The following is a 25,881-nucleotide window of genomic DNA, read 5'->3' as shown; positions in this document are numbered from 1 at the left end:
GTGCCATCCCACCGGGCGACTAACATTTTCACCGGTGGGATTGTAGTTCACCCACGACAAATCTCCCTTGTCACGGGCGACTAATCTCCCCGTGTGCCAGAGCCCTAAAACATTACTTGATTGCAACTAAGATACCATCAATGGTTATTGGAGGCAAAAAATCCCACTGCATTTCATTTACATTGATTAAATTATTTTTTTTTAGCAGACTTAAGGTATGCAAATTATGGAAAGACCCCTTATCCAGAAAATGCCAGCTCCCAATCATTCTGGATAACAGGTCCCATACCTACAGTGGCTTGCAAAAGTATTCGGCCCCCACATTTTGTCACATTACAGCCACAAACATGAATCAATTTTATTGGAATTCCACGTGAAAGACCAATACAAAGTGGTGTACACGTGAGAAGTGGAACGAAAATCATCCATGATTCCAAACATTTTTTACAAATAAATAACTGCAAAGTGGGTTGTGCGTAATTATTCAGCCCCCTTTGGTCTGAGTGCAGTCAGTTGCCCATAGACATTGCCTGATGAGTGCTAATGACTAAATAGAGTGCACCTGTGTGTAATCTAATGTCAGTACAAATACAGCTGCTCTGTGACGGCCTCAGAGGTTGTCTAAGAGAATATTGGGAGCAACAACACCATGAAGTCCAAAGAACACACCAGACAGGTCAGGGATAAAGTTATTGAGAAATTTAAAGCAGGCTCAGGCTACAAAAAGATTTCCAAAGCCTTGAACATCCCACGGAGCACTGTTCCACCGATCATTCAGAAATGGAAGGAGTATGGCACAACTGTAAACCTACCAAGACAAGGCCGTCCACCTAAACTCACAGGCCGAACAAGGAGAGCGCTGATCAGAAATGCAGCCAAGAGGCCCATGGTGACTCTGGACGAGCTGCAGAGATCTACAGCTCAGGTGGGGGAATCTGTCCATAGGACAACTATTAGTCGTGCACTGCACAAAGTTGGCCTTTATGGAAGAGTGGCAAGAAGAAAGCCATTGTTAACAGAAAACCATAAGTAGTCCCGTTTGCAGTTTGCCACAAGCCATGTGGGGGACACAGCAAACATGTGGAAGAAGGTGCTCTGGTCAGATGAGACCAAAATGGAACTTTTTGGCCAAAATGCAAAACGCTATGTGTGGCGGAAAACTAACACTGCACATCACTCTGAACACACCATCCCCACTGTCAAATATGGTGGTGGCAGCATCATGCTCTGGGGGTGCTTCTCTTCAGCAGGGACAGGGAAGCTGGTCAGAGTTGATGGAGCCAAATACAGGGCAATTTTGGAAGAAAACCTCTTGGAGTCTGCAAAAGACTTGAGACTGGGGCGGAGGTTCACCTTCCAGCAGGACAACGACCCTAAACATAAAGCCAGGGCAACAATGGAATGGTTTAAAACAAAACATATCCATGTGTTAGAATGGCCCAGTCAAAGTCCAGATCTAAATCCAATTGAGAATCTGTGGCAAGATCTGAAAACTGCTGTTCACAAACGCTGTCCATCTAATCTGACTGAGCTGGAGCTGTTTTGCAAAGAAGAATGGGCAAGGATTTCAGTCTCTAGATGGGCAAAGCTGGTAGAGACATACCCTAAAACACTGGCAGCTGTAATTGCAGCAAAAGGTGGTTCTACAAAGTATTGACTCAGGGGGCTGAATAATTATGCACACCCCACTCTGCAGTTATTTTGTAAAAAATGTTTGGAATCATGTATGATTTTCGTTCCACTTCTCACGTGTACACCACTTTGTATTGGTCTTTCACGTGGAATTCCAATAAAATTGATTCATGTTTGTGGCTGTAATGTGACAAAATGTGGAAAATTTAAAGAGGGCCGAATACTTTTGCAAGCCACTGTACATACATCTGATAATGTGGTAAGTGAAGGTACTGTTACCCTTTTACCAGATAGATATACAGAGAAACCTCAATTTTACATATCCTGATTTTAAGTTTTCCCTCATATTACACCATTTTTGTGGTCCTAACAATATTTAATGTATAATGTATTAACCTGATTTTACATTTTACACCATTTTATTCTGATCCCCTGAAAAGTGTAAAATATGGGTTCTACTGTATATTACTGCTACTTATTGCCTTTTGAGTAAACTTTATTCACTCCTGGTGACTTGTTTTCTGAAATGTAACTTATATAGCCAAACGTTTTGCACCTTGAGAGATGAAAATAATTAATTACATTACTCCCAGAAACAAAAAGCTTTTAGCTTGTGAGTCCAGTATCTGTCTTGGTAGTGATTGGTGGGCCCATGATGCTCCAGTCTGAAACAGTGTTAATATTAAATATCACTGCATATGCAGGAACATAGTTTTAAAGATTTGTTATGCCTTATTATATTCCACTTGCCATCTACATCATAAAATGTTTGTGTGGCCAACCTGATTTTGTGGAAACCACATAAAAGATCAAATCTAGGGTTTAGCAACACAAATTTGGCATTTAAATGGGGTTACAACACTTCTTTTGAATGATTAGTGCCATAACAAGCAGACTGGAAAGAGCCTTGCTGGTTTCAAGTATGTTTTCCAATATATAAAATAATGATACAGGAGTGTGCCGTATACATTACTAAATGTCTTCCTCCCACAAAATGTTATTTCACTGGCTAGTGCACATTTTTATTATTGATGATAAATACTGAAATTATTCTTCACTACATATCCAAAAGTATGTAGAAGCTAGGGATTCACAAAACCTCTCTTTAATTTGTCTAAATACCAAATCATGAACCAAATCCAAACCTTAATTTGCACATGCATGTTAGCTAAATCACAAAGATATTTCAGTGACCATCATTCAGGTGTCTGAACCATGTGATTTCAAGGGTTTGGATTTGGTTGGGCCAGGGATAATTTGACTGAATCCTGGCAAATAAGGCTTAATTTTTGGCCAAGTCCCAAACCCAATTGGTGGTAATTGGTGCATCCATACCAGTTTTTCAAAACTGCATGTTTCTAAGTTAAAAAACTCACTGCTGAATTCCAAATAGTTGCTTGAAGCAACATCAGCAAGTTTCAACTATTTGTCAGGAGCAAAGGATTTTAATTACTTTCCATAATGCCAAATGGGTTGCTACAATACAGCCCTGAGTGGATGAATTTTCATGTTTACCACAATTAGAGAAATAGGTTCCTCCTAAAGAATAGAGTAGATTCAATCAAAATTAAAGTTAAGATGGCCATAGGTGGATCATTAAAAGCTGGCCTGACTCTTACCCTCCAGAGTCAATATTTTACTGGCCTGTTTTGAGGGTTATCAGGTGGTTTGCTGGTGAGGACTGCATCAGCATTTTGATGCAGTCTCGTACTATGGGTCTGTGTAGGCCCACTGTATGCCTGATTTGGCCTCCCATGCACTGATGTCACAGTATATAAATAGTGAAGTTGAAATGAAAAAAGACCAAATCCATTATGTTTAACCCCTCTAAATGAACCCAAATGCCCATATACACACTCACACATACCAACCTATCTATACACTCACATATAAAAATTGTATATACCAAAAGCTATACTAATTGTAAATTTTAGTATCACAAAAGCCTTGGATATATTGCTTGTTCAAAAAATTATCCAGGTCCCTCTTAAAGGCATTAACAGAATCTGCCATAACAACATCACTAGGAAGGGCATTCCACAACCTCATTGCCCTCACCATGAAAAACCACTTACGCTGCTTCATATAAAATTTCCATGATCAGTTTTAGAGATCTTTCCAGTCCCAAATTGTTAGCTTCAGTTTAACAACCACTGGATATTTATGGGCCGGACATCCCTTTTATGTACAGTAGAAATATCTAACTACAGGTATGGGATTCCTTATCCGGAAACCCATTATCCAGAAAGTTCAGAATTACAGAAAGGCCATCTCCCATACACTCCATTACAAGCAAATCATTCTAATTTTTAAAACTGATTTCCTTTTTCTCTGTAATAAAACAGAATCTTGTACTTGATCCCAACTAAGATATAATTCATCCTTATTGGAGGCAAAACAATCTTATTGGGTTTATTTAATATTTGAATGATTTTTAGCAGACTAAAGCTGGCCATACACGCACCGATACTATCGTACGAAACCTCGTTTCGTACGATATTCGGTGCGTGTATGGCATGTCGGCGAGTCGACCGATATCGCAGGAAGCTGCTGATTTCGGTCGACTCACCGATCGGCCAGGTTAGAAAATTTTGATCGGGCGCCATAGAAGGCGCCTGACCAAAATCTGCCATCAGCGCTGAATCGGCAGAAGGAGGTAGAAATCCTATTGTTTCTACCTCCTTATCCGCTGTTTCAGCCCTGACTGTGTGTGGCGGATCTGACGATGTTTGGTGCGACCGATGGTCGCACCAAACATCGTCAGATCGCCACGTGTATGGCCAGCTTTAAGTTCTGGAGATCCAAATTACAAAAGATCCCTTATCTAGAAAACCCCAGGTCTCAGGCATTCGGGATAACAGGTCTCATACCTGTACTAGGAATGTGTCAGGACACTAGCACTTTTTGCTGGATTCCGACTGGCCTGAATCTTTAGTCATTACTAAACTAAATCCCTGTGTGACTCAAGAGCTCAGGACAAGACAACCTAAGACAACAAAATGTTGCTCCCATTTGACACCATTTTCAACTCCCTAACACTGAACGTGCAAATTAAAGTTAAGATTCAGTCCAGCATTTGGCCAAATGTTTAGTGGAGAATTTAGCATTCCACTGAATTAAAAACTCATGTATAAACTCATGTATACCAAGTCACAGAGGCCCCACAAAGAGTCACTGGGGAAACTTGGCGGAAAAATACCAGAATCCCTGCACTGCAAGCACAAGCCTCTTCACACCCCAGTTATCGGTATGGCCATGAAGAAATGGCCAAGGCAAAAGGAAAGCTCAGTTCTGAGGTGTGGAGAAGAGCCGCGACAATCGCAGGAGTGCTACCGATAACTACTCGATAGGAAACTTTTAGTAGTCAGTGAGTTTCCACTGGAACAAACTGGCGGCCGAGATTGGAGGCGTGAGAGGGATGGGAACGAAGACGACGCTGGCATGGAGGGGCGGGGAAGAGGAGGAGGAGGAGGAAAAGAGAGAGAAAGAGAGAGGAAAGGGAGGAGAGCGAAAGGATTTACTGTTACGAGATAAAAAATGTGTTATATCCAGTGCGTTTCCAGGAGGAGACGGATAAAGCGATTTATTTCTTTGCTCAAACGCGAATCCCCGGTGCTGCCCTCCGTAATGGCACTGGGCTTATAAAGCTTAGCCCGCCTGCGCCTTTTCTTCTGGGAAAAAAAACTTGTGTCCAAAGGAAGGAGGCGGAAGAGGCCAAGCAGCGACTCCTGTCGGGGAAAGGGGGCGAAGGGTGGAGAGCTGGAGTAGTTTAGTCATCCTTTATGTGCGCCCCTCTCAGCTGCTGCACTCATGGACTCACCCTAGTCATAATAACAACGCTGTAGGTACTCTCACTGGGACTGGGAATCCCGGACACGCAACTTTCCGACACAGGAACAACACAAAGTTGCGCAGTTCCCCCCTTTCCCTGCGGGACACAACGCGCCGGTGGGGCCGCAGGAGCAGCTGGATACTGGAGCCCCAAACTACTAACCCGGAGAGCAGGAGGGGAGCGCCGAGGAGCAGGATGATGAGCAGTGGCAGCGGCGGAGGGGTGGGGGCTGGAGGCGGCGGGGAGGTGGTATGCTCGGGATGGCTCCGCAAATCCCCCCCGGAGAAAAAGTTGAAACGTTTCGTAAGTAGATTGCGCCTTCATTTCCTTCCCAGAGGCCACATGTTATTGTTTGTATAACGTGGAAGTTTGCAGTGCTACTGGGCATTCTGCAGCTGTGCTGCTAACGGGTGCCCTGCCATTCTCTCACTATGTACTTATAGCTGTGACATCACTCCTTTATCAGGCACAATATGCCCTCCAGCTCGCAACATAAATAAGGATTCAAGGCTTGGAGCAGCGGCAACCCTCTATCTGTTGCACTACTACACTGCCCGGCAACTCTTACAGACAGGGTTCCCTACATGCTGCTGAACTACAACTCCCAGAAGTACTCTCTGGCCGGGAGTGTTTATGGTTTGATGCAGCAGGTTGCCCATCCTTGCTTTATGGCCTTTCATCTACAGTTATCATGTCTGCAGTCTAAAATCAGTAATAAAAGATGTCACAGTTAGTAGCTGTGGTCTGGAGGAAAGGATGAGGCCACAGGCCAGCTGGGTAGTACTCTTAACTGCCCCATTTGCTTTACTGATGAGGGTGAAGACACACCAAGCTACTTATTTTAAGGGTACTAGACTCCAAAAAATACCCTGCTATAGACAGTACTGAGAATTGCCTCTGCTAAAACACATGAAGAGGCAATTATCAGGAAATGATCAGCATTGTCTATTTTAGTAGCTGCTACTAGTAGCTCTGTGTCTTCACCCTAAGGGCAGTGACACACGGGGAGATTAGTCGCACCGCAACAAATCTCCATTGTCGCTGGCGACTAATCTCCCCACAATGCCATCCCACCGGCTAGAATGTAAATCGCTGGTGGGATGACATACACGGCGCCGCCATTTACCAAAGGTGCTTAAGTTTCCTCTCAAGGCAACTTCGGTAAATCGCAGAGACGCCTGTGCCATCCCACGGGCGATTTACATTCTAACCGGTGGGATGGCATTGCGGGGAGATTAGCCGTGTCACAGGCCTCAAGGTAGTGGCACATCGGGAGATTAGTCGCCCCACGACAAATATTCATTACCGCGGGCGGCTAATCTCCCCGCAATGCCATCCCATGTCGCTTTGTTTTCCCGAAGTCGCCTAAAGTTTCCTTGAGAGGCAACTTCAGGGGACTTCGGGAAAACAAAGCGAAGCGTATGCCATCCCACCAGCGATTTACATTCTTGCCAGTGGGATGGCATTGTGGGGAGATTAGTCGCTTGCGGTAACAAAGATTTGTCGCAAAGCGACTAATCTCCCTGTGTGCCACTGCCCTAAGTGTTTATCATTGTGTCCATATTTGCCAGTTGTGTATTATACTAGATAATGGAAACTAATACTGAAAATTTTATAACAAGTCACACAGAAGTTTCATGAAAGTATAAATACCCAAGAAAACAGACTCCGTGCATTTATAGAGTATATGGAATTCCTGGTATCTCGGAATTTACTGTAGGTGCTGAATGATGTCATATATTGCTTTAGTTTTATTTTAGCATGCTGCCTTTCCCTCTGGAGCGTTGTTTACCTATGCTTTGGGTTTGTAAGTCCCCCTTAAAGCTATAGTGACAATTTAGAAGCTGTTATTCGTTCTCCTGCTATACTGAGATTTTGCATCTTGCTAGCCTCCTGTCACATCATGTTTATTCAGTGCTCTGTAGGTTACCGGTCTCGAAGTGTGGAATAGTTGCACAGGTTATCCTATTACCTGTGCCACACTGTCAGCATTACCACTTGCTGCATCTTTTAGCTGTACTGTGTTTGTCCTGGGCCATCATCTTGCTACACTCCCCATTGAAAAGACAGGCAAACATTGGTAAAATAGGTATAAGGGCAGAAATGTAGCGAGTTATTTCATGTTGCCAATAGTCAGTGTTTAAAAGACAGTATATATTAAGTTTTCCACACTTTAAGTTGCATTTTAATTGCAGGACAAAAAAGCGCACATTGCTTTTCCAGTTTGCTAAAGTATATAGCTGTTGGGTACAGACTTCTTTCTTTGCCTTCCTATTTATGAAAAGCGGATGATCCGTTTATTTTATTATGAGACTGGAACTGGGACCTCTGGTCAATGTTTGTTATTCTGGTTTGCCAACTTCTGTTTCCAAACAGTTTTTTTTCTGGGAATAAGCTGTGTGGGAATAAGGCTGTCAGGAAACTACACGTAACTGTGAACGTTTGCTGAGAGGGCAGATTCCTGCACACAGGCTAAAGGCTGAAAGTTGAGTGCTGGCAACACATCACGTGCTGATATATTTAAAAATGTCTCTTCCCACTTCAGAGCAGATGAACAGTTGTTACTCTGGCTTGCCAGTGATGCATTTTTTTCATCACTCAACTCCACCTATGTCAGATAAACATCCAGGATACTCTGTTTTTTTTTGTGGAAAAATAAGTAATTTTTTTGTTGCCAGGAAAACTTTTCAAAAAGGAGAACTGTTATAGTATGCAGCACAGTACTTTATCAGATAAGTGGTGTTATCCCCAGTTTTATTGTGTAGGTGGAACTAAATATGACGTTTAAAATAAATATTCTTTTCCCTATTTAACTATGTAGTATGTAATGTGACCAAAAGTTGGGAAGTTAAATTTAACTTTTTTTTTTTTTTTTAGTCCTGCTGAGTGCAATAATGTTTACTTGTATGTGTTTATAATATATATAAATATATATATATATATATATATATATATATATATATATATTAGCATGAAATAATCCATGGCCGGCACACCCTTAAAATTCAAAAAAAAAATTTTTATTGAAAACTCATTGTTTAAAAAGGTCCTAATGAGGACCGAAACGTTGGTTTTTAAACAATGAGTTTTCAATAAAAAATTTTTTTTTGAATTTTAAGGGTGTGCCGGCCATGGATTATTTCATGCTAAATACTCAGATTTTGGCTGTGCACCCCACAGAATACTAAAGCCTTGGAGTGCAGACACCATCAGGACTGATATATATATATATATATAACTTTTTACAGAAGCTTTTCTATTGTGCTTGTACCCATGGCACTATGCTAAAGGCAGTTTTGGGCACTACATATTGCCTATCACCTGCGTTTGGCTGTTTAGTCCTGTGCTGTTGGTACAAGCACAATGAAAAAGAATGATCTTTTGTTAACTCATGCATTCCCATGCAGTGAGTGTGTAAGGGTTAGGATTTGTATGCTTAGCTGAGGCGCAGTAACACGCACTAATATTATAAACAATATAAATATGAGATCTAAATCTGAAATGTGACTCAAAATACAGAACTTTCCTGTGAGATGGAATGCATAAAAAAAGTCACCACACAGGAACGCAAGACTACATGCCTATGCCATGGACATTTTTTTGTCACTTGTAGCTACTTGTAGCTGGTGGAGAATTGCTCTGTCCTCCTTCCACTATACATACGATTGAAATCTATCTGTCATTCCTGTCAGTGATGCAGGGGGTGGTTGTTGTCAGACCAAAACACTGTGTTGAAGAAACATTATGTGTGACATAACCTTTACTCCCTGTGTCATACCGGCCACAGGTATTCCAAGCAACAATGAAATATTTGCTTTCTATTACAGATATGGGACCTGTTTTTCAAATAAGGGGCCTTTCAGTAAATTGGATCTCCGTACCTTAAGTCTACTTAAAATCAATAAACATTAATTAAACCCAATAGGATTGTTTTGTTTCTAATAAGGATTTATTATATCTTAGTTAGGATCAAGTACAGGGTACTGTTTTATTATTGGAATGCTAGGGACCTGGGGTTTTCCAGATAAGGATCTTCATTTCTTAAGTCTACAAAAAAAATAATTTTAACATTATTTAAACCCAATAGGATTGTTTTGCCTTCAATAAGGATTAGTTTAATCATAGCTGGGATCAAGTACAATGTATTGTTTTATTATCACAGAGAAAAGGGAAACCGTTTAAAAAAATTTGAATTATTTGATTAAAATAGAGTCTATGGAAGATGGCCTTCCCGTTATTCTGAGCTTTCTGGATAATGGGTTTCCGGATTATGTATCCCATACCTGTATTGTAATTCAAAGCTTAATTTTTCACCTTCTCTTGTCTTCCTGGAACATTTCTGCGAGTGGGGTTCACAGACTCTGCAAACTGTTCTAGTCTAAAGGTGGGCATACACAGGCCGATTCTAGCTGCCGATATCAGTCCCTTAGACCGATTTGTCAGCTTATCGGCGGCGCGATTTCGCGCAAATCGCCCCGCCGCGTCTGCCATCCCTCCGGCGACTTACATGTTCGCCGGTGGGATGGCAGGGGTAGGCAACTCGGGAAATTAGTCGCCCGCGAACAGGGAGTTTTATCGCGGGCGACTAATCTCCCCCGTGTGCCAGAGCCCTTACGGAGACTTTCTAATAAGGGCTATCTGATCTCACTTTGCCGCATTGGACACAGGCTCCAATCCTGAGTGTATTAGGGTGAAGACACACAGAGCTACTAGTAGCAGCTACTTTTTCATGGCTACTAAACTCTAGAAAATACCTTGCCGTAGCCAATACTGAGAATTGCCTCTGCTAAAACACATGTAGAGACTGTTATCAATAAATGATCAGCATGGTCTGTTTTAGTAGCCATGACAAGTAGCTGCTACTAGTAGCTCCATGTGTATTCACCCTTACATTTGAGCAATTTTAAGTTTTTGTTTTTTTTCAGGCAAATGTAAGCAATTTGTATTTAACAGTTTCCCAAAAAGTGACCATACACTATTGACCAATGCATGGTATCTGAATGATTATCATATGACCCTACATCAACGGTTTCTATGGGTCACCGGACAATTGTTCAGCATTAAAAATTGGCTAGCATATGGCCAATTCTAGGGTGAAGACACATGGGGCTACTTAGCAGCTACTTGTCACAGCTACTAAACTCCAAAATGCCCTGCCGTATACAATACTGAGAATTGCCTCTGCTAAATCACACGTCGATACAATTATCTGTAAATGATTAGCATAGTCTCTTTCTGTAGCCATCAAGTAGCTGCTACTAGTCTTCACCCTTAGGGATACTGTTGGCAGTATACAAATTTCTTACATTCTAAACATGACTGCATAGATCAGCGTAACATACATCAGGTTTCAGGTGGCTGATGAGCACCCTTGTGCCTCCTGTGGCACTAATGAATTTAAATAGAATGCCACTTCAGTACTAATTAAAACTTTATAGTATCCCACATAAATCTGATTTCTTATTTTCAGAATGGATGTGTTGCTTTGAAGCTGCACTAAAATGAAAATGCTTTCATTTCATTTAAAGCTGGAAGCCAGAGATCCTATGTTTCATGTCAGTTTTTCTCTTTCAGTATAACCGAGAAATTAGTTTTGCCATGTGGGAACAAACAGATCATATACCACTGCAGCATTCTACCTGCGTTTGGTGCTTACATGAGCCTTTGTTAGTACAGGCCCATAAGGAACAATGGGGAGGAACTCAGAAGAACACTGCCGCAGAGGTGTGCAGGAACAAACGCACATCGCAATCTTAGATCCTATTTTTACAAATTAGCCCATGAGCAATATATACTCACTGATGATATTTGCTTTGTCTTTATGCTGTTAGGTTATGCATATCTGCTCATTTATACTCATTTATATTAATAAGAAATACCATACTGGTTTCTTAAATTAATTTGCAATCTTATAGATAGACACTTATGACACAGGGTTTTAAGTAGCCAAACTGAGATTGAGTAATTGTAAAATTTTTATTCAGTTTATCAGTAAATCTTTAATCTCTGAAGATTCAATTATTATTAATTACTTTTCTAAATATATGTTTAATATTCTGAATTGATATAGGTAAGATGACTTTAAACTTTTTGGAAACAAAAATAATCCTTTATTCAACTCCATAGAGTACAGGGTATGGATAGGTTTAGTGTAATGAGCCTACTGTAAGTCCATATTTCCATTAAGTTTCCATGAAGTTCTTTCATTATTAAGTAAGCAAAATATTGCAGATAACTGGCCTGCAAACTACATCATTCAATAGCAGTACATTATGTGTTCACATTGTAGCTTTGCCAAGTCCATAAATTATATCCAGAAACCGTAGTCCTAAAGAATAAGATAATTGGGTAGAATAGCCAATAAAAATGAATTGCTTCCCAATACAATTTATGTGCAGTCTTAGCCAAGGTATTTGGATGTAAGTCCACATTAAACATCTTTAAAATTTTGACAAGCTTCTTTTAAATATGTCTTTGTTTTCATTTATTAGCTCATTAGTGTTAGGGCTAAACCTTGATAAAATTTTGTGGGTATGACTTTATCTCACCTACAAAATCATGTCAAGTAACATCAAGAGATTTTGTGGGATCATACAAAACCTGATTCCCACAGCTGTAATGCAAACTGGTAAGTCTAAAGATTGTGTCTTTTATTCATGCGTCTACCTCCGACAACCTGTTTATTTCAATGAGAAGAAAGTCTTTTAGACTCCATCACATTTGATCCTGTCAGATGCAGATGCGACATGCAGCGCTCCCTCCCACAGGCATGTCCCATGTTTTCATATAGTTTACACATTAACAGATTTTCTGTCAGACCCGATTTATTTTGACCCATGTACTTACATGTAAGATGTGTCCTGTCGATCTGACACCATCCCACAAAATCTCCATTGTAGATTGTCTCTTAGGGCTAAACTACATGGGAGATTTTGATTTATTTTTTTGATCAGATTTAACTGACCCACAAAATCTTGTCATGCAAATCTACGCAAAAACACAATAAAAACTCAGGTGGTGTCTTGCTCATACATCTACATCTGACATTCAATGTATTTTAATGAGCAACAAAAAGTCTTTCAGACACTTTAGAACTTTAGAACGGGCGTTTCGACCTGTGGTGGAGCACATCTGAGTTCCACCACAGGGAAGTGCAGGTCGAAACGCAGTTCATTCTTTCATTCATGTACCTGTACACGCACGGCTCATTGCAAGAGCTGAATCGCTTATCTTGTCTGATGCAGACGCAGCATGCAGCTTTCCCTTCCTATAGGTGTGTAGTGTCAGATGGCAAAGCTTCCATATAGTTTTACATCAGATTATTCTATCAGTCTTATTATTTTTTAACTTATGCAATAACATCCAATTTGAGTGCTGGGTTTACTTGGCTTTTTTCAACCCTTATAGAGTGTACTGACTGTTAATATGGAAAGTCAAGTATTTCTATTCTCCCTCATCTGTCCCTCTTTCTATGAGATCTGATTATCTGGTCTGCAGTATAAACCATTATTAAAGGAGAAGGAAAGGCTAATAAAGAGTTAATCTCAAGGCTTCAGGCATACCTTCAGTTGTCTCAATAGTACTCTTAAGTCTCCCCATATTTCACCTGTTCAGATGATCTGAAGCCAAACAGGAAAAAAAACACTGAGCTGTGTAAAGAAAGTTCCCATAATGCCTCACTCCTGCACAGACACCCCAGCCCAGACCAAGTGAACATGCTCAGTTAGTAAGACTATGAGTCAGCTTCCTTCTGATTGGCTCAGATCCACTTTCCTAAGGGGGGGAGCAGGAGAGAGGAGAGAGCTGCGTGTCTCTGGCACAGGAATTACAGACACAACTAATCTATTCTCAGAGAAGTCAGTGCAGCATTTCTGTGAGTGCTTATGGCTGTATTTACATAGACCTTTCTGATAAAGCTTACTTAGTTTTTACCTTTCTTTCTCCTTTAAGTGCTATTTGACCATTTTCAAGTAGAAAGACACACCCTTGGATCTCATAGCCTGGGGTTTTTGACTGAAACCAGCCCATATGTCACTAGCTGATATTGCCCCTTTAAGTAGCAAGGTAATTAAGTCCTGTGGGGCTAATTTCATAACTGGTTTGCTCAGGTCTTGAAGCCAGTAGCAGCAGTGTCAGATGTTTGCTTTAGTAGATCAGTGAATAGTCACACTTGGCTTCAAATCATTCTTTTCTCCTCAATCTTTAATTGTTTCTCTGTTATCCTTCTATTCACTATTATTCCCACATGCATTGTTGCATGCTTTTTCAAGCTAAAGCCGCCTGCCTCAAGGTATGGTATCTCAAAAGACTGCCGAAACTACAGAACAACAAAAATTCCAACTTTAATCTCAACTGTTTATTTACTGTTACGAAAAGCTGTTTAGTGGCTACATCTATGCAAGCATAAAACTTCATGTGTTGGTAGAGGAGAGTACCATCGTGAACCAAGCAGACTGGATATTTATATAACGGACTGATTATCCAAAGTACACTTTCATGTGTATCAAATTATATTAAAACAATTATGTCATATAAAGGAGCCTTTTGACTAGCCTTGGAAGGATATAGATGCTTTGGAGCGCCACGTGAACGCTGCCTCCAGGTGTCCAGTTGGACAACCTAGTTCTGTTTGCAAGTCATTTGCTGAGTGCTCATTTGGGGGGAATCCTTTTTCTATGAAATTGCAGTTTGTTGTTGCATTTAGGTCAATAATTAATAACTTGTTGAGCAGAAGATATGTGGAGATGTATGTTTTAACACATCACTGGTTTAAACTTCATTAGGGTTACAATTATCTGTAACTGAAAACAGTACTACTGCCATAAAATTTTCTCTTTTCTTATTCTTAATGTTTTTTTTCCCTTTAAATCTGGCAGCTTTTAATTAAAAGGAAAGGTAAAAGTGCTACTCCGCCATTGTCCTCTTCTTTTTCAAGCTTCTCTATGTTGTGGTCTAGGTACACCTGCGTTGGTAGAATAAAAATCCGCATTTTAAAGCAAAAAACAGAATTTTTACTCTACTGCACATGCACACCCAGGCTGAGCCATAGCAAGGATAGAAGTACCCTGGGCCAGAGCAGTTTACAGTGGACAGGATAACTGGTCTCAGGTAAGCGACTATTGAGGAAAGGTATAATCATTGTGGGAGGGTTGCCAAATGTCGGCACCCCCCCCAGTAATTATACTTTTCCTCACTGAAATGATACAATAAGGAACTTCATTAACACAGTATTGTCCAACACAGAGCTATTTTAGCAAATTGGTTAAACATGCCAATGCTTTTTTTTAAGATCAGTTTACATATAATGCAATTGAAACTTGATTTTCTAGTTTTGTCAGACACTTTTTGCAAGACGAAGGGCTAAAATACACAGGGACTTTAGTCAGACTTGGCCCCTTACAATCTTAACCATTTAACTTGATGCAGCTGGACATGACAACCCCAGATTTTGTGTGATGCTACACAGTTTGATTCTCTGCTTTAATGTATAGCCTTATCGGATAAAGTTGCACGGTTCCTGTTTTCATTCTGTAAATAAGTGTATTACAAGTTGTCACATTTGATGCCAGTTGTTTACAGATCAAATTTTAATATCTGTTACATTAATTTTAGACATGCAGCTACATCCAACTAGTGGCATACAAGCTGTTGGGCTAAGAACATTCAGCAAGCGCTCCTGTGTTTCAGCCCTGTCTTAAATGCCATGATGCGTCTTCCTTATTTCTCTAATAGATTTGAAAATTCAATCTGGTACAAATTACTAAAATATGTTTTATATGGGTTTTAGATGGATAATATTTGCAAAGCTAAACTGTCCAACATTTTTCATTTGACTGATCATTAGATATGATGGGTATATTAACCCTTGGTTCTCCACTTGGTCAGCAATAATTAGTAAATGGAGGGGGGGGGGTTGCAGGTCATACTTGCTTAGGGCACAGTTACACAACAATGCATGAAATACAGTGCTTTTAAAGGGACTGTATACCCCATTTTCAACATAGATACATAAATTCTCAGCCCACAATCCTCTGTATAATACACCCCTTTCTTCTCCCAGCTAAAGCCTGTTATCTTTTTATATAAAGAGCAGCTCATTATACAGAGGCTTTACAGCGGGCTGATGGTTTGTTTGACTTTGCTCGTTGGAAACAGGAGCTAAATTTTGGATGGAAATAACAAAAATCATAGCTATTTAGTAATTAAACAAATAGACAAAAAGCATATCAAGTACCCAACTTGTTTATTGGACCAGTCTCTTGAAGTGCCAACACCTAACCATTGAATTGTTTTGGCCCCCATACCTTTAAAACTAGGTTTAAATTTGGATCTTCTTGGGGCCTTGATTCGGTACCAGCAGTGATTGCCACATATATCACATTTGGAATGCTATGGATATTTTGTCACACAACAATTGGTTTTTAGTGTGTATTGCCGGCACTTTAGAACCTAGAGCAAATGGATTTTATCTGCTGCTGTCACTGGCAGCGCAGTAGAGCAGCTTCTGAGTTGGGCACACATTTGGACTTGCAGTCACTTTTTTTTGGGGGGGGGGGGCATTTATTTCTCGTGATAGCTTCTGCATATGCATCCTGTTGCAAAAGTATTCATGCCATTGACAAAATATCTTATGTTCTGAATGTTTCTATTTAGAACCCTACAACTTTATTTTTTTCAGTATGAGATTGTTTTATTCTGGGGAAAAAATTGTAAGAAATAGAAACTGCAGTTTTTAACCCCTACACTTAGGGAGCGCTGCACTGTAACTATCAGCAGAGTACATTGTTACATTTCCTTTTTTTAGGTATTTTCAGAGGTTTAGTCGCCCGCGACAAATCTCCCTGTTCGCGGGCGACTAATCTCCCTGAGTTGCCTTCACCTGCCATCCCACCGGCAAAAATGACATCGCCGGTGGGATGGCACGCGCGGCGGCGAGATTAGTCGCCCGCGAACAGGGAGATTTGTCGCGGGCGACTAATCTCCCCGTGTGCCAGAGCCCTTAAAGTTTTGTAAATGTAATTGCTCTTGAAAGTTTGATTGTTTATTTTCTTCTGTCTTTGACACTTGAAACAATGTAGAAGTCCGGCTGATTAACAAACCTGGAGAAGAACTTATTTCTGCTACATTGCTTCAAGATTCAGAGCCAGAAAACAAAGAAATAAACCAATCCTGCTTTCCTTTGTAATTACATTTACAAATAACCGTAAACCCATTAAAATGTCCTCCTTTGCCTTGCATGTTTGTGGAAAGACTAGCAAAAAGCTATTCTCAGTTCAGAAGAAGAAGAACGTATAACTGTAGAATTGGTTCCTCTTTCACAGTTATTCATTCTTATTAGTCAGCACAAATAAGCACACACAGCAAAGCATTCCCTAAGCAGGCAGCATGCTGGAATCTGAAGTTCAAGTGAGTTTAACAACTCGTTCAACATAAAAGTGCAGTGTGGGGCTGATTAAAAAAGTAATGAGTCTGGAAATGTGTCAAATGCTGCATGTAAAATGTAACTCAAGACCAAAAATAACTGGCATTGTTTAAATGTATTAAAACGTTCACATCAAATAAAAACATCACAAAATCCTGCATTTGCAAACTTGAATGCATCAGAGTAGCAATAGTTAATGGTATTAATTGGACAGTCTGTATAACTGCTGTACAATTCCCCAGTACAGTACAGAAAACTTTGCCCCCTCTTCTACCTCTTATTTGCTTTCTCCTTCAGATGTGCTTGCCCTTCCTACTTGTAACCATTTGTGAAAGTGCTTTATGGCAGTCTTGCCTGCTGTTGCCAGTTTGACTGGTTTTCACCATCATGAGTGAAGAAAGAAGTGTGTTACAGAGAGAGATCTGTTGCAATTTCTCATGTATAGCAGCCTGTAAAGTCTCTAATCCCTTGGGTAAAAATATTCACATGTTATTTGTCCTTTAATGCTTATATAAAATGCATATAAATTATATTTCTTAAATATTCCACACACCAAATAAACGCATTTAAATTCCTATGCCTTTCTGCAATAAAAGAAAAATGTTCAATTAGAGTTTGCCCCTAAACTATTCTCTCTAAACTTTGCTGGAAATCTTTGAGGATTCCTCAGTTCCATATTTGATAAACCTCAAACTTAATGGGCTGATTTATTATGCTTGTGTGACAGAGAGATCCCTTGCTTTTGCTCCAAAGTGCAGTCCTATTTTTTGGGATCTTTATTATAGAGCAGAGAAGATTAAGAGGGGCCTGGATGAGTTATTGAACAAGCATAATATCAAAGGCTATTGTGAAACTAATATCTACAGTTAGTATTAAAGGAGACATATTGGATAAATGGGAAAAACCCTAATTTTGTAGGCAATTATGAATAATATACGGTGCTGGTTTCACTTTGTGCTAAAAATGAATCCTCTCTGTAAAAATGGCTCCTTTATTTGAGCTCCCTATAGATCGTATCACTTCTCCGTCCAGTGTAAAATGAAGAGTGGGCGTGTCCTAACGGTCCCTGCCAGAAGCAAAGTAGGAGGGGGAGAGCCAATCACAGCCCTGCACTCACACAAGCACAGACAGGCTTCAGTTCCCTATCAGGTCAGCCTAGCTGCTGATTGGTTCCTATCCTACAGTGCAGTGTACGGAGGGCCGGCGGCTCCCCAGCTCATCCAGAGAATTCAGCCAGCAGGAAGTGGCACAGATGGGCGGGGCTAGTGGGGGTTTTGTGGAATTTCTCAATAAATCAGTCAGAAACACAACTTTTTAAAGCACATTCCTTCTATATCTAGAGGAGTATAATTCACTGATACATTCATCATTTTTATAGGATATGTCTCCATTAATGTTTGTGTGTGTATGTGTATGTATATATATATATATATATATAATATAGTTATGTATGTGTTGGTATAGATTGGTAAGAATAGGTTGTGTGATGGACTCCAGTCTCTCAGGAACCTGGTGGTCTTTTTTTCAACCCTATGTAACTATGTAAGATAAACATTCATCAGAACATATTAGTGAATGCATAGTTTACTTGTACAAAACTGTCACTTTGAAGAACTGCAGTCCAAATTCAGTGACTGTGTTTTCTATAGATTACTATCGGAAAAGGTGACTGCAATGCCAAAGGAGACATATAGCATAAGTGAAAACCCCTCTAATCTCGTAGGCAGTAATAAATATTATATGGCGTTGGCTTCACTTTGGGCTAAAAATTATCATCTTTAAAAATTACCCATTGGATCTGCTAATTCTGTCTGTCTAGTTCCTATCCTACAGTGCAGTGTGCTAAGTGCTACTGGCACCCTTGCACAGCTTGGGTAAGGAGCCAGGGAAAATCGCATTTCTATATTTAAAAGAGTATAAGGCACTGGTGCATTCTTGTTTATTAAATAAAATGTCTCCTTTTAGTTTAGCCTAAAGCTAAACTTTTTGGGGCTGATTTAATAAAATTTGCTTTCCTCTGCCCTTAAAAGTCGTCAATATTGTAGCATCTAGTCAGATTAACTTTTTTTTTTTTTGTATTGAAATACACTGTATTGTGTAGATACTGAAACAAAACAGACTATCCAACATTACAACCGATGGAGATCATATTTTATAGATTCCAACAAAATCCTGTGCTGTTGCGTGGTGTTGTATGGAGGTTTAGATTAAAGGAACAGTAACACTAAATATGAAAGTGTATAAAAGTAATTACAGTATAGTGCACTGGTGCAACTGGTGTGTTTGCCTCTAAAAGACAACTATAGTTTATATAAACAAAGCTGTGAATGGCTGCCAAGGGGGCAGCTATTCAAAGGAGAAAAGACACCAGTTAAAGCCCCATCATATTCTACAGAGCTCATCTGTTATCTGCTATGTAACCTGTGCCTTTTCTCCTTTTTTCCAGCTTGAATGGCTGCCCCCATGGTAACACAGCAACATATTTATATTAACTATAGTGGTGTTTCTTTAGCAAACAGTTTTACTGATGCAAGGCAACATTAAATTATATTTTAATTACTTTAAAACCCTTTCATTTTTTTGGTGTTACTGTTCCTTTAAATCTGTCCCACAAAATCTGATGGAAAAAAATGCTCATGGAGTTTAAGCTGGCCATGCAACTTACAAATACGATCTTTCATGCGAGCATTGGTTGCAGGCAAGATCGTTCCCACCCTCCACTGGTTCAGGGCTGAATCGTCAGATTTAGACGGAGGTAGAAACAAAAGGGATTCTACCCCTATCTAACGAGTTAGCCCTAAATGTCGATTTTGCTCGGGCTTCTTCAGAATCTTTTGTCCCACCCAATCAACGAGACGACCGATATCTGAAGCTTTTGCGATATCCGTTGTCTTGTCAATCTGCCATACACACATGGAATATCATACGAAACCTTGTTTCGTACGATATCTGTGCGTGTATGGCCAGCTTTAGCCCTTAGTTGAACCCTGGCCAAGTACATCGATATTTTATACAGTTTATTTCATTTCAGATAAAACGAAGAGTTCACCCTTAAATTAACTTTTAGTATAATACAAAGAGTGATAAGAAAATTTACAATTGGACTTATTGCAATTATTTTTGTGTGTCTTTAGTTTTTTTTTTTTCTTCTCTTTTTCTTTTCTTTTTTTTTAATGATTCGGCAGCTCTCTAGTTTGGAATTTCAGCAGCTACCTGGCTGCCATGGTCCAATTCAGGGCGTAGACACACAGGGCAATTAGTCACCACAACTTAAAAAGTAGTAGCAACTGGCGTGGCCTGACCACCGATGTGAGCGCACGTACTTGTTAGAGCTCCGCACTAGACCCTGCAAATATCCTGACATAACCCGCTAATAACCCTTCGCAACGGAGTCAGAACCTCTCGAGAAGCAGCCGTTACCCCAGAGAGTGCAGATGGGGCAACACAAGGCACACAAGCGAGCCTCAGAGGCAGCCGCCCGACTTGAGAAATATGCCCGGGAAACAAACCAAAATGGCGCCGACTCGGAACAGGCCGCAAACAGCTCCGACCAAGCCGTGAGTACCGCTGAGGGCGCTACACCTGCACGCACAAACAGCACACCTGGGGCAACCTCGCACAGCGCGGAGCCCACTCTGCACGATATAATGTCAGAAATAAGAGCCGCCAACAGCTCCTGCACATCGCTTATAAATGCTAAAACAGACGAGATCAAAATAGACCTCTCTATCATAAAAGCAGACCTGCAAAAGCTGCGCGAACGCACCACTGCAGTGGAGTCCCGTGTCAGCAACCTGGAGGACACATGCAGAGACCTGCCTAACCAGTATAGGAACCTACAGAAACAACTCGCAGACTGTCTGACCAAAAATGATGATCTCGAGAACCGGCTGAGGCGCAGCAACCTGCGGTTTGTGGGCATTCCCGAGCGAGCGGAGGGCAACACCCCAGAACTGTTCCTGGAAACCTGGCTTAAGGATACCTTTGGCGCTGCGCAACTCTCAAGTATGTTCTCCATTGAACGGGCACACAGAGTCCCAACCAGGCAATCACCTCCAGGGGCGCCCCCGAGACCCTTAATCGCCAAACTACTAAACGCCCGGGACCGCGACAAGATCCTCTCTTTGGCCAGAACGCAAGGCCCTTTACGCCTTCAAGCGTCCACCATTTCCATCTTTGCCGACTACTCCATGGAAGTCCAGAGACAACGAGCAGGCTTCCAAAGCTGCAAGGCCAGACTGCGAGAGGCCGGTCTCCCCTATGCGATGCTCTACCCTGCCCGACTCCGGGTGCAAGCTGAAGGCCGCTTTACCTTCTTTACAACGCCACAGGAGCTCAGCACATGGCTGGATGCCAGAGGAGTGCATCCCTAATGGCCCTTGAACGATCGGCCCAACGACACCCCTGCTGAGGTTCACCTCTCAACCCTGCGCCGGACCAGGTTGTCATATAAAGCGGGTTACACACCCGGCCATAGTAAGGGCACAGCGAGCCTAACTGTTTGCATTTTGCTTAAGCAGTTGCTTTAAGCTTTACCACACTAGTTTCTTTTACTTAAAGCTTAACGGAGTGGCTTGACCCACCCCAATACTGATCAGAGGTAAAGTGTTAGTTATGGGACAAGTTCTACCCAAAGTTGGGAACCGGGTGGAAGGGGAGGGGGGCAAGTTTATGGGAAAATTTACCTTATGTGTTAATTCTCAATATGAATGTCGGTATAATGTCAATATGCATTTCTATCTATGGTATTATGCAGTGTATGTAAGTAGGGATACCCTTAATTACCTACCTAACCCTAAATCATGGCGATTAGGCTGACAAGCTGGAATGTGAGAGGCCTCAACTGTCCAATCAAGCGTAGATTAGTATTAGACTTCCTCAAAAGACACTCTACCTCAATAGCCTTCCTCCAGGAAACGTACCTGACAGGCTCCAAAATTTTAGCTCTTAAGCGCCCGTGGGTGGGATGGGCATACCATGCCACCTACTCCACACATTCCTCGGGGGTGTCCATCCTCATAGGCAAATCTGTCCCCTTCAGGTTCGACAATGTCAGGACTGACCCTAAAGGCAGATTTATATTTCTACATTGCTACTTTTATTCTTGTGAAATACTCCTAGCCAACATTTACATTCCCCCTCCGTTTGACGGAGAGGTAAATCAAGCCTTGGCGGACCAGTTAGCCCTGTACCCGAGAGCACTAACGTTGATAGCCGGAGACTTCATGAAGTCCTGCTCCCTGAACTGGACAGACTCTGGAAGCACCCTACAAGGGCTCCCCCCAAGAGCACCCAGCTCTCTAGACTAATGACCTCTTTAGCCTTAATAGACCCATGGAGAGAAACTCACCCCAGGGTACTTCAGTATTCATGCTTTACCTCTGCCCGCTTAGCGTTATCCAGAATAGACATGGCCTTTATTAACACAACCGCAATTCCATATGTGGTCGAAACAAACTACCTCCCCCGTGGTATCTCGGACCATGCCCCACTCCAGCTCAAACTTGTGCTCCCACACAAGATTAAACGCCCACGCCCCTCCATAAACCCAGTATGGCTAAACATCCTAGACAACTCCAAAACAGTAGATGACTACATAAATGACTTTACAACATTGAACCAAACAGCGGATTGCATACTCCCCTTCTGGGACTCCTTGAAATCCTACATAAGGAGTGCTATATCTGCCGAAATAGTGGCTTACAAAAGTCAGGCACAAAAAGCCACACAAGCCCTCGAGTCTCAACTTTCACACCTAGACGCAGTAGCTGCTGCCTCCCCCTCTCCGGAGAACCTTAAACTTCTTAATGAAGCACAAATTAACTACACACAAACTATCAAGCAAAAAGCACTGAATAAGCTATACTTTACCAAAACAAATATATATGAGCAGGGCGAGAGGGCAGGGAGAATGCTCGCCCACCTGGCCAAAGCTCACACTACTCCCCCCCCAGTCCCAGTACTTAGAGACCCCTCAGGCAACCTACACACAGACCCCCAGGCGGTCCAAGATATGCTGGTCTCGTTCTACACGGACCTATACAAAACCAAACTGACAGCCCTGGAGCCTGAAATTAACTCCTTCCTTGCCCCACTCGCTCTCCCGACACTGTCCCAAGAGTACAGCGAGTACTTAGATTCTGAACTCACCGAGATAGAGGTACAAGAGGCCGTAAATTCCTTCCCACTGGGTAAAGCCGCGGGGGCAGATGGTCTCCCTATAGAAATATACAAGAGGCACTCTAAGATACTAACCCCATTACTGCTTAAGCTATTCAAAGAAGCACTCCAACTGGGCCAATTTCCTGAATCTCTGTATGAAGCGGCAATTGTTCTCCTCCCCAAACAGGGCAAAGATCCACAGCTGTGCGAATCCTTCAGGCCAATCTCTCTTCTCACAGCTGACGTAAAAATTTTCGCCAAAGTATTAGCCCGTAGACTGAGTAAAGTGATCACTAAAATAATTCACCCCGATCAGATAGGATTTATTCCGGCAAAAACTGCAGCTCTGAATACCAGACGGCTGTACCTAAACTTAGCTCACTCCCCAACAGGTCCGGGAAACAGGGCCATTGCAGCCCTGGACATCACCAAGGCATTCGACACCGTTGAATGGCCCTACCTATGGCAAGTGCTCACTCACTTTGGGTTTGGTGCAAAATTTATCCAAATGATACAACTCCTTTACAAATACCCCACGGCCAGCATCCGCATTAACTCCCTTACTACCCCTGCCTTTGCCCTAACTAGGGGGACAAGGCAAGGATGCCCGCTGTCGCCCCTCCTTTTTGCCATAGCCATAGAGCCCTTTGCGCAGGCAGTACGGGCACACCCCCAGATCAAGGGCTTTGAATACCCAGGCTTTACTGAAAAAGTACAATTATATGCCGATGATACTCTAGTATACTTAGGGGATAGAGGTCCCTCTCTGAAGGCACTGATTGAACTAACCCAAGGGTTTGGAAAGATCTCAGGGCTGCAAACAAGTGCCACTAAATCGGTACTGTTCTTAGTGGACAAACAACAACCCAACGAACCCCTTGATCTTTGCCCACTGCAGATTTCTAACAAGTTCACATACCTGGGCATACAGATAGCCCTTCCGATCTCACAATACCATAACCTCAATATAGAGACCCTTTTCCAGTGGGCGCAACACAAATTTAGAACCTGGGAAGCCTTGCCAGTAGGTCCAGCAGGGAGAATCCAACTAATCAAAATGTTTTTGCTACCAAAGGTTCTCTATGCGCTTTGGCATTCCCCAGTATATATCCCAAAGAAGGTATTCACCCAACTAAATACACTCCTCAGCAGATTTATATGGGGCACTTCCAGGCCCCGTCTACGCCTAACCACACTTATGAAACCTATGGATGGGGGGGGACTGGCACTCCCAGACATGTACATCTATTATGTGACTGCCCAATTAGCACATATCTCTCCTATGGTTCACCCAGACATCTCCCCCCCACTATACCAACTGTGGGCTTTGGTATCTAGTAATCAGGAGTCTCCCTGGCCCCCGCTACTGACCAAGAAATTACCTAAGAATGCCTCCCCTATACTGGTACTCCAAAACAGAATACTACGAGCTGGACACAAGTTAGTGAAAATGGAGCAATACCCACCCCAAACCCCCCTCTGGCACAATCTAGAGTTCCCCTTGCTGGCACCACATAACCCCCCCAGAATTTGGTATACGCTCAACCTTATCACAATTGGGGACGTCTGGGCCGACAACCAAGTTATACCCCTTCAACAACTGTGCAACAGCAGGCACCTTCCACCTGCGCAGTGGTTAACGCACTACAAGCTGACAAGGGCCCTCACCCCCCAACCTGCTCGCTCTAGCAACATGGTAGCCAACTCCCCTATTATTGACACCCTGTCAATTCCAGCGCACAAGGGAAAAATCTCAAGCCTGTATAAACAATTATACAAACCACAACATAGAGACCCTGAGTTGAAGGTGCGGGACGCTTGGGAGGGCGACTTGGGTGCTCTTCTAGATGATCAGTGGGAATGGATACTTGCCACCCCAAAAATGGTATCATTCGCATATAGACACAATCTCCTACAACTGTATTTAATTCATAGGGCTTACTATACTGTGCAAAGACTATATGTTATGAAAGTACTCACCTCACCCCTGTGCCTGAGATGCGGTTCAGATGTAGCCACGCTTATACACACCCTATGGGACTGTCCATGCCTAAAACAATACTGGGGCGATATCCTAGGTTGGCTCACAGCTGCCATACCGGGCTGGGGCACAGGCACGGCCAGGAACTGTCTTTTGACAGTCGATCTAAGCGAAAATCTGGACAGCCACACAAAAATGTTTATTCTGAAAGCTTTGTTCCACGCCAGGAGGATACTTACCCTACACTGGAAAGACACCATACCCCCCAAGTCTTCGGAATGGAAAAAAGCCATGGACGACACCGCAGCTCTAGAACGGACAATCCTGGATAAAAGAGGGAAAATACTCACCTTCATACAAACCTGGAGACACTGGACAGACTGCCTTGGCCCCCCAGTCCCCTTCGCCCCGGATGATCCCCCCTCTCTAGCCATCGCCCCTCAGTAAACCCCCCAAAGATCTTGACCATACAAAACCCTCAGGACTTGAAATCTCTTTAGTACCGGCACTCATTTATACAAATGTCTTTTTCCTTGTTTGTCTTGTTTTGACTGTTTACTCCAATGTTCAATAAAGATATTATTGAAAGCAAAAAAAAAAAAAAAAAAAAGTAGTAGCAACTAATTATGGCGATTTAGCTTCCATAACTTAATGTACAAGTCACTGCGACTAATCTTGCATCATTTGCGGCGTGCCAATTAGTCATAGTGACTTTTTTTTTAATAGTGGCAGAGACTAATGAACCCATGTGTGTTTGCCCTTGCACTAGTAGCCAGGCAGAGATTTGAATAAGAGACTCGAAGGGGAATAGGAAAAGACTGGAATACTGAGAGCCTGGCCAGTAAGGGAAGG

The 25,881-nt window shown here is 42.0% G+C and overlaps 1 protein-coding gene across 2 annotated transcripts in view; it reads left to right on the top strand.

Annotated features, from left to right (window-relative positions):
* Positions 1–5,101: 5,101 nt before the first annotated feature.
* gab1 (GRB2 associated binding protein 1) overlaps positions 5,102–25,881 on the top strand; it is a 70,711-nt gene continuing 49,931 nt past the window's right edge. The window contains exon 1 of one of the 2 annotated variants that reach the window (XM_031895509.1): positions 5,102–5,767. In XM_031895509.1, the coding sequence (XP_031751369.1) occupies positions 5,660–5,767 (108 nt within the window). In that variant the 5' untranslated portion in view covers positions 5,102–5,659. The remainder of the gene's footprint in view (positions 5,768–25,881) is intronic. The other variant, XM_031895510.1, reaches the window with a different exon arrangement.

This window comes from Xenopus tropicalis, chromosome 1, assembly GCF_000004195.4.
Source record: "Xenopus tropicalis strain Nigerian chromosome 1, UCB_Xtro_10.0, whole genome shotgun sequence".
Classification (NCBI taxonomy): Eukaryota; Metazoa; Chordata; class Amphibia; order Anura; family Pipidae; genus Xenopus; species Xenopus tropicalis.
Note: the sequence above shows the minus strand (reverse complement) of the source record. Positions and strands in the feature narration are given on the sequence as shown.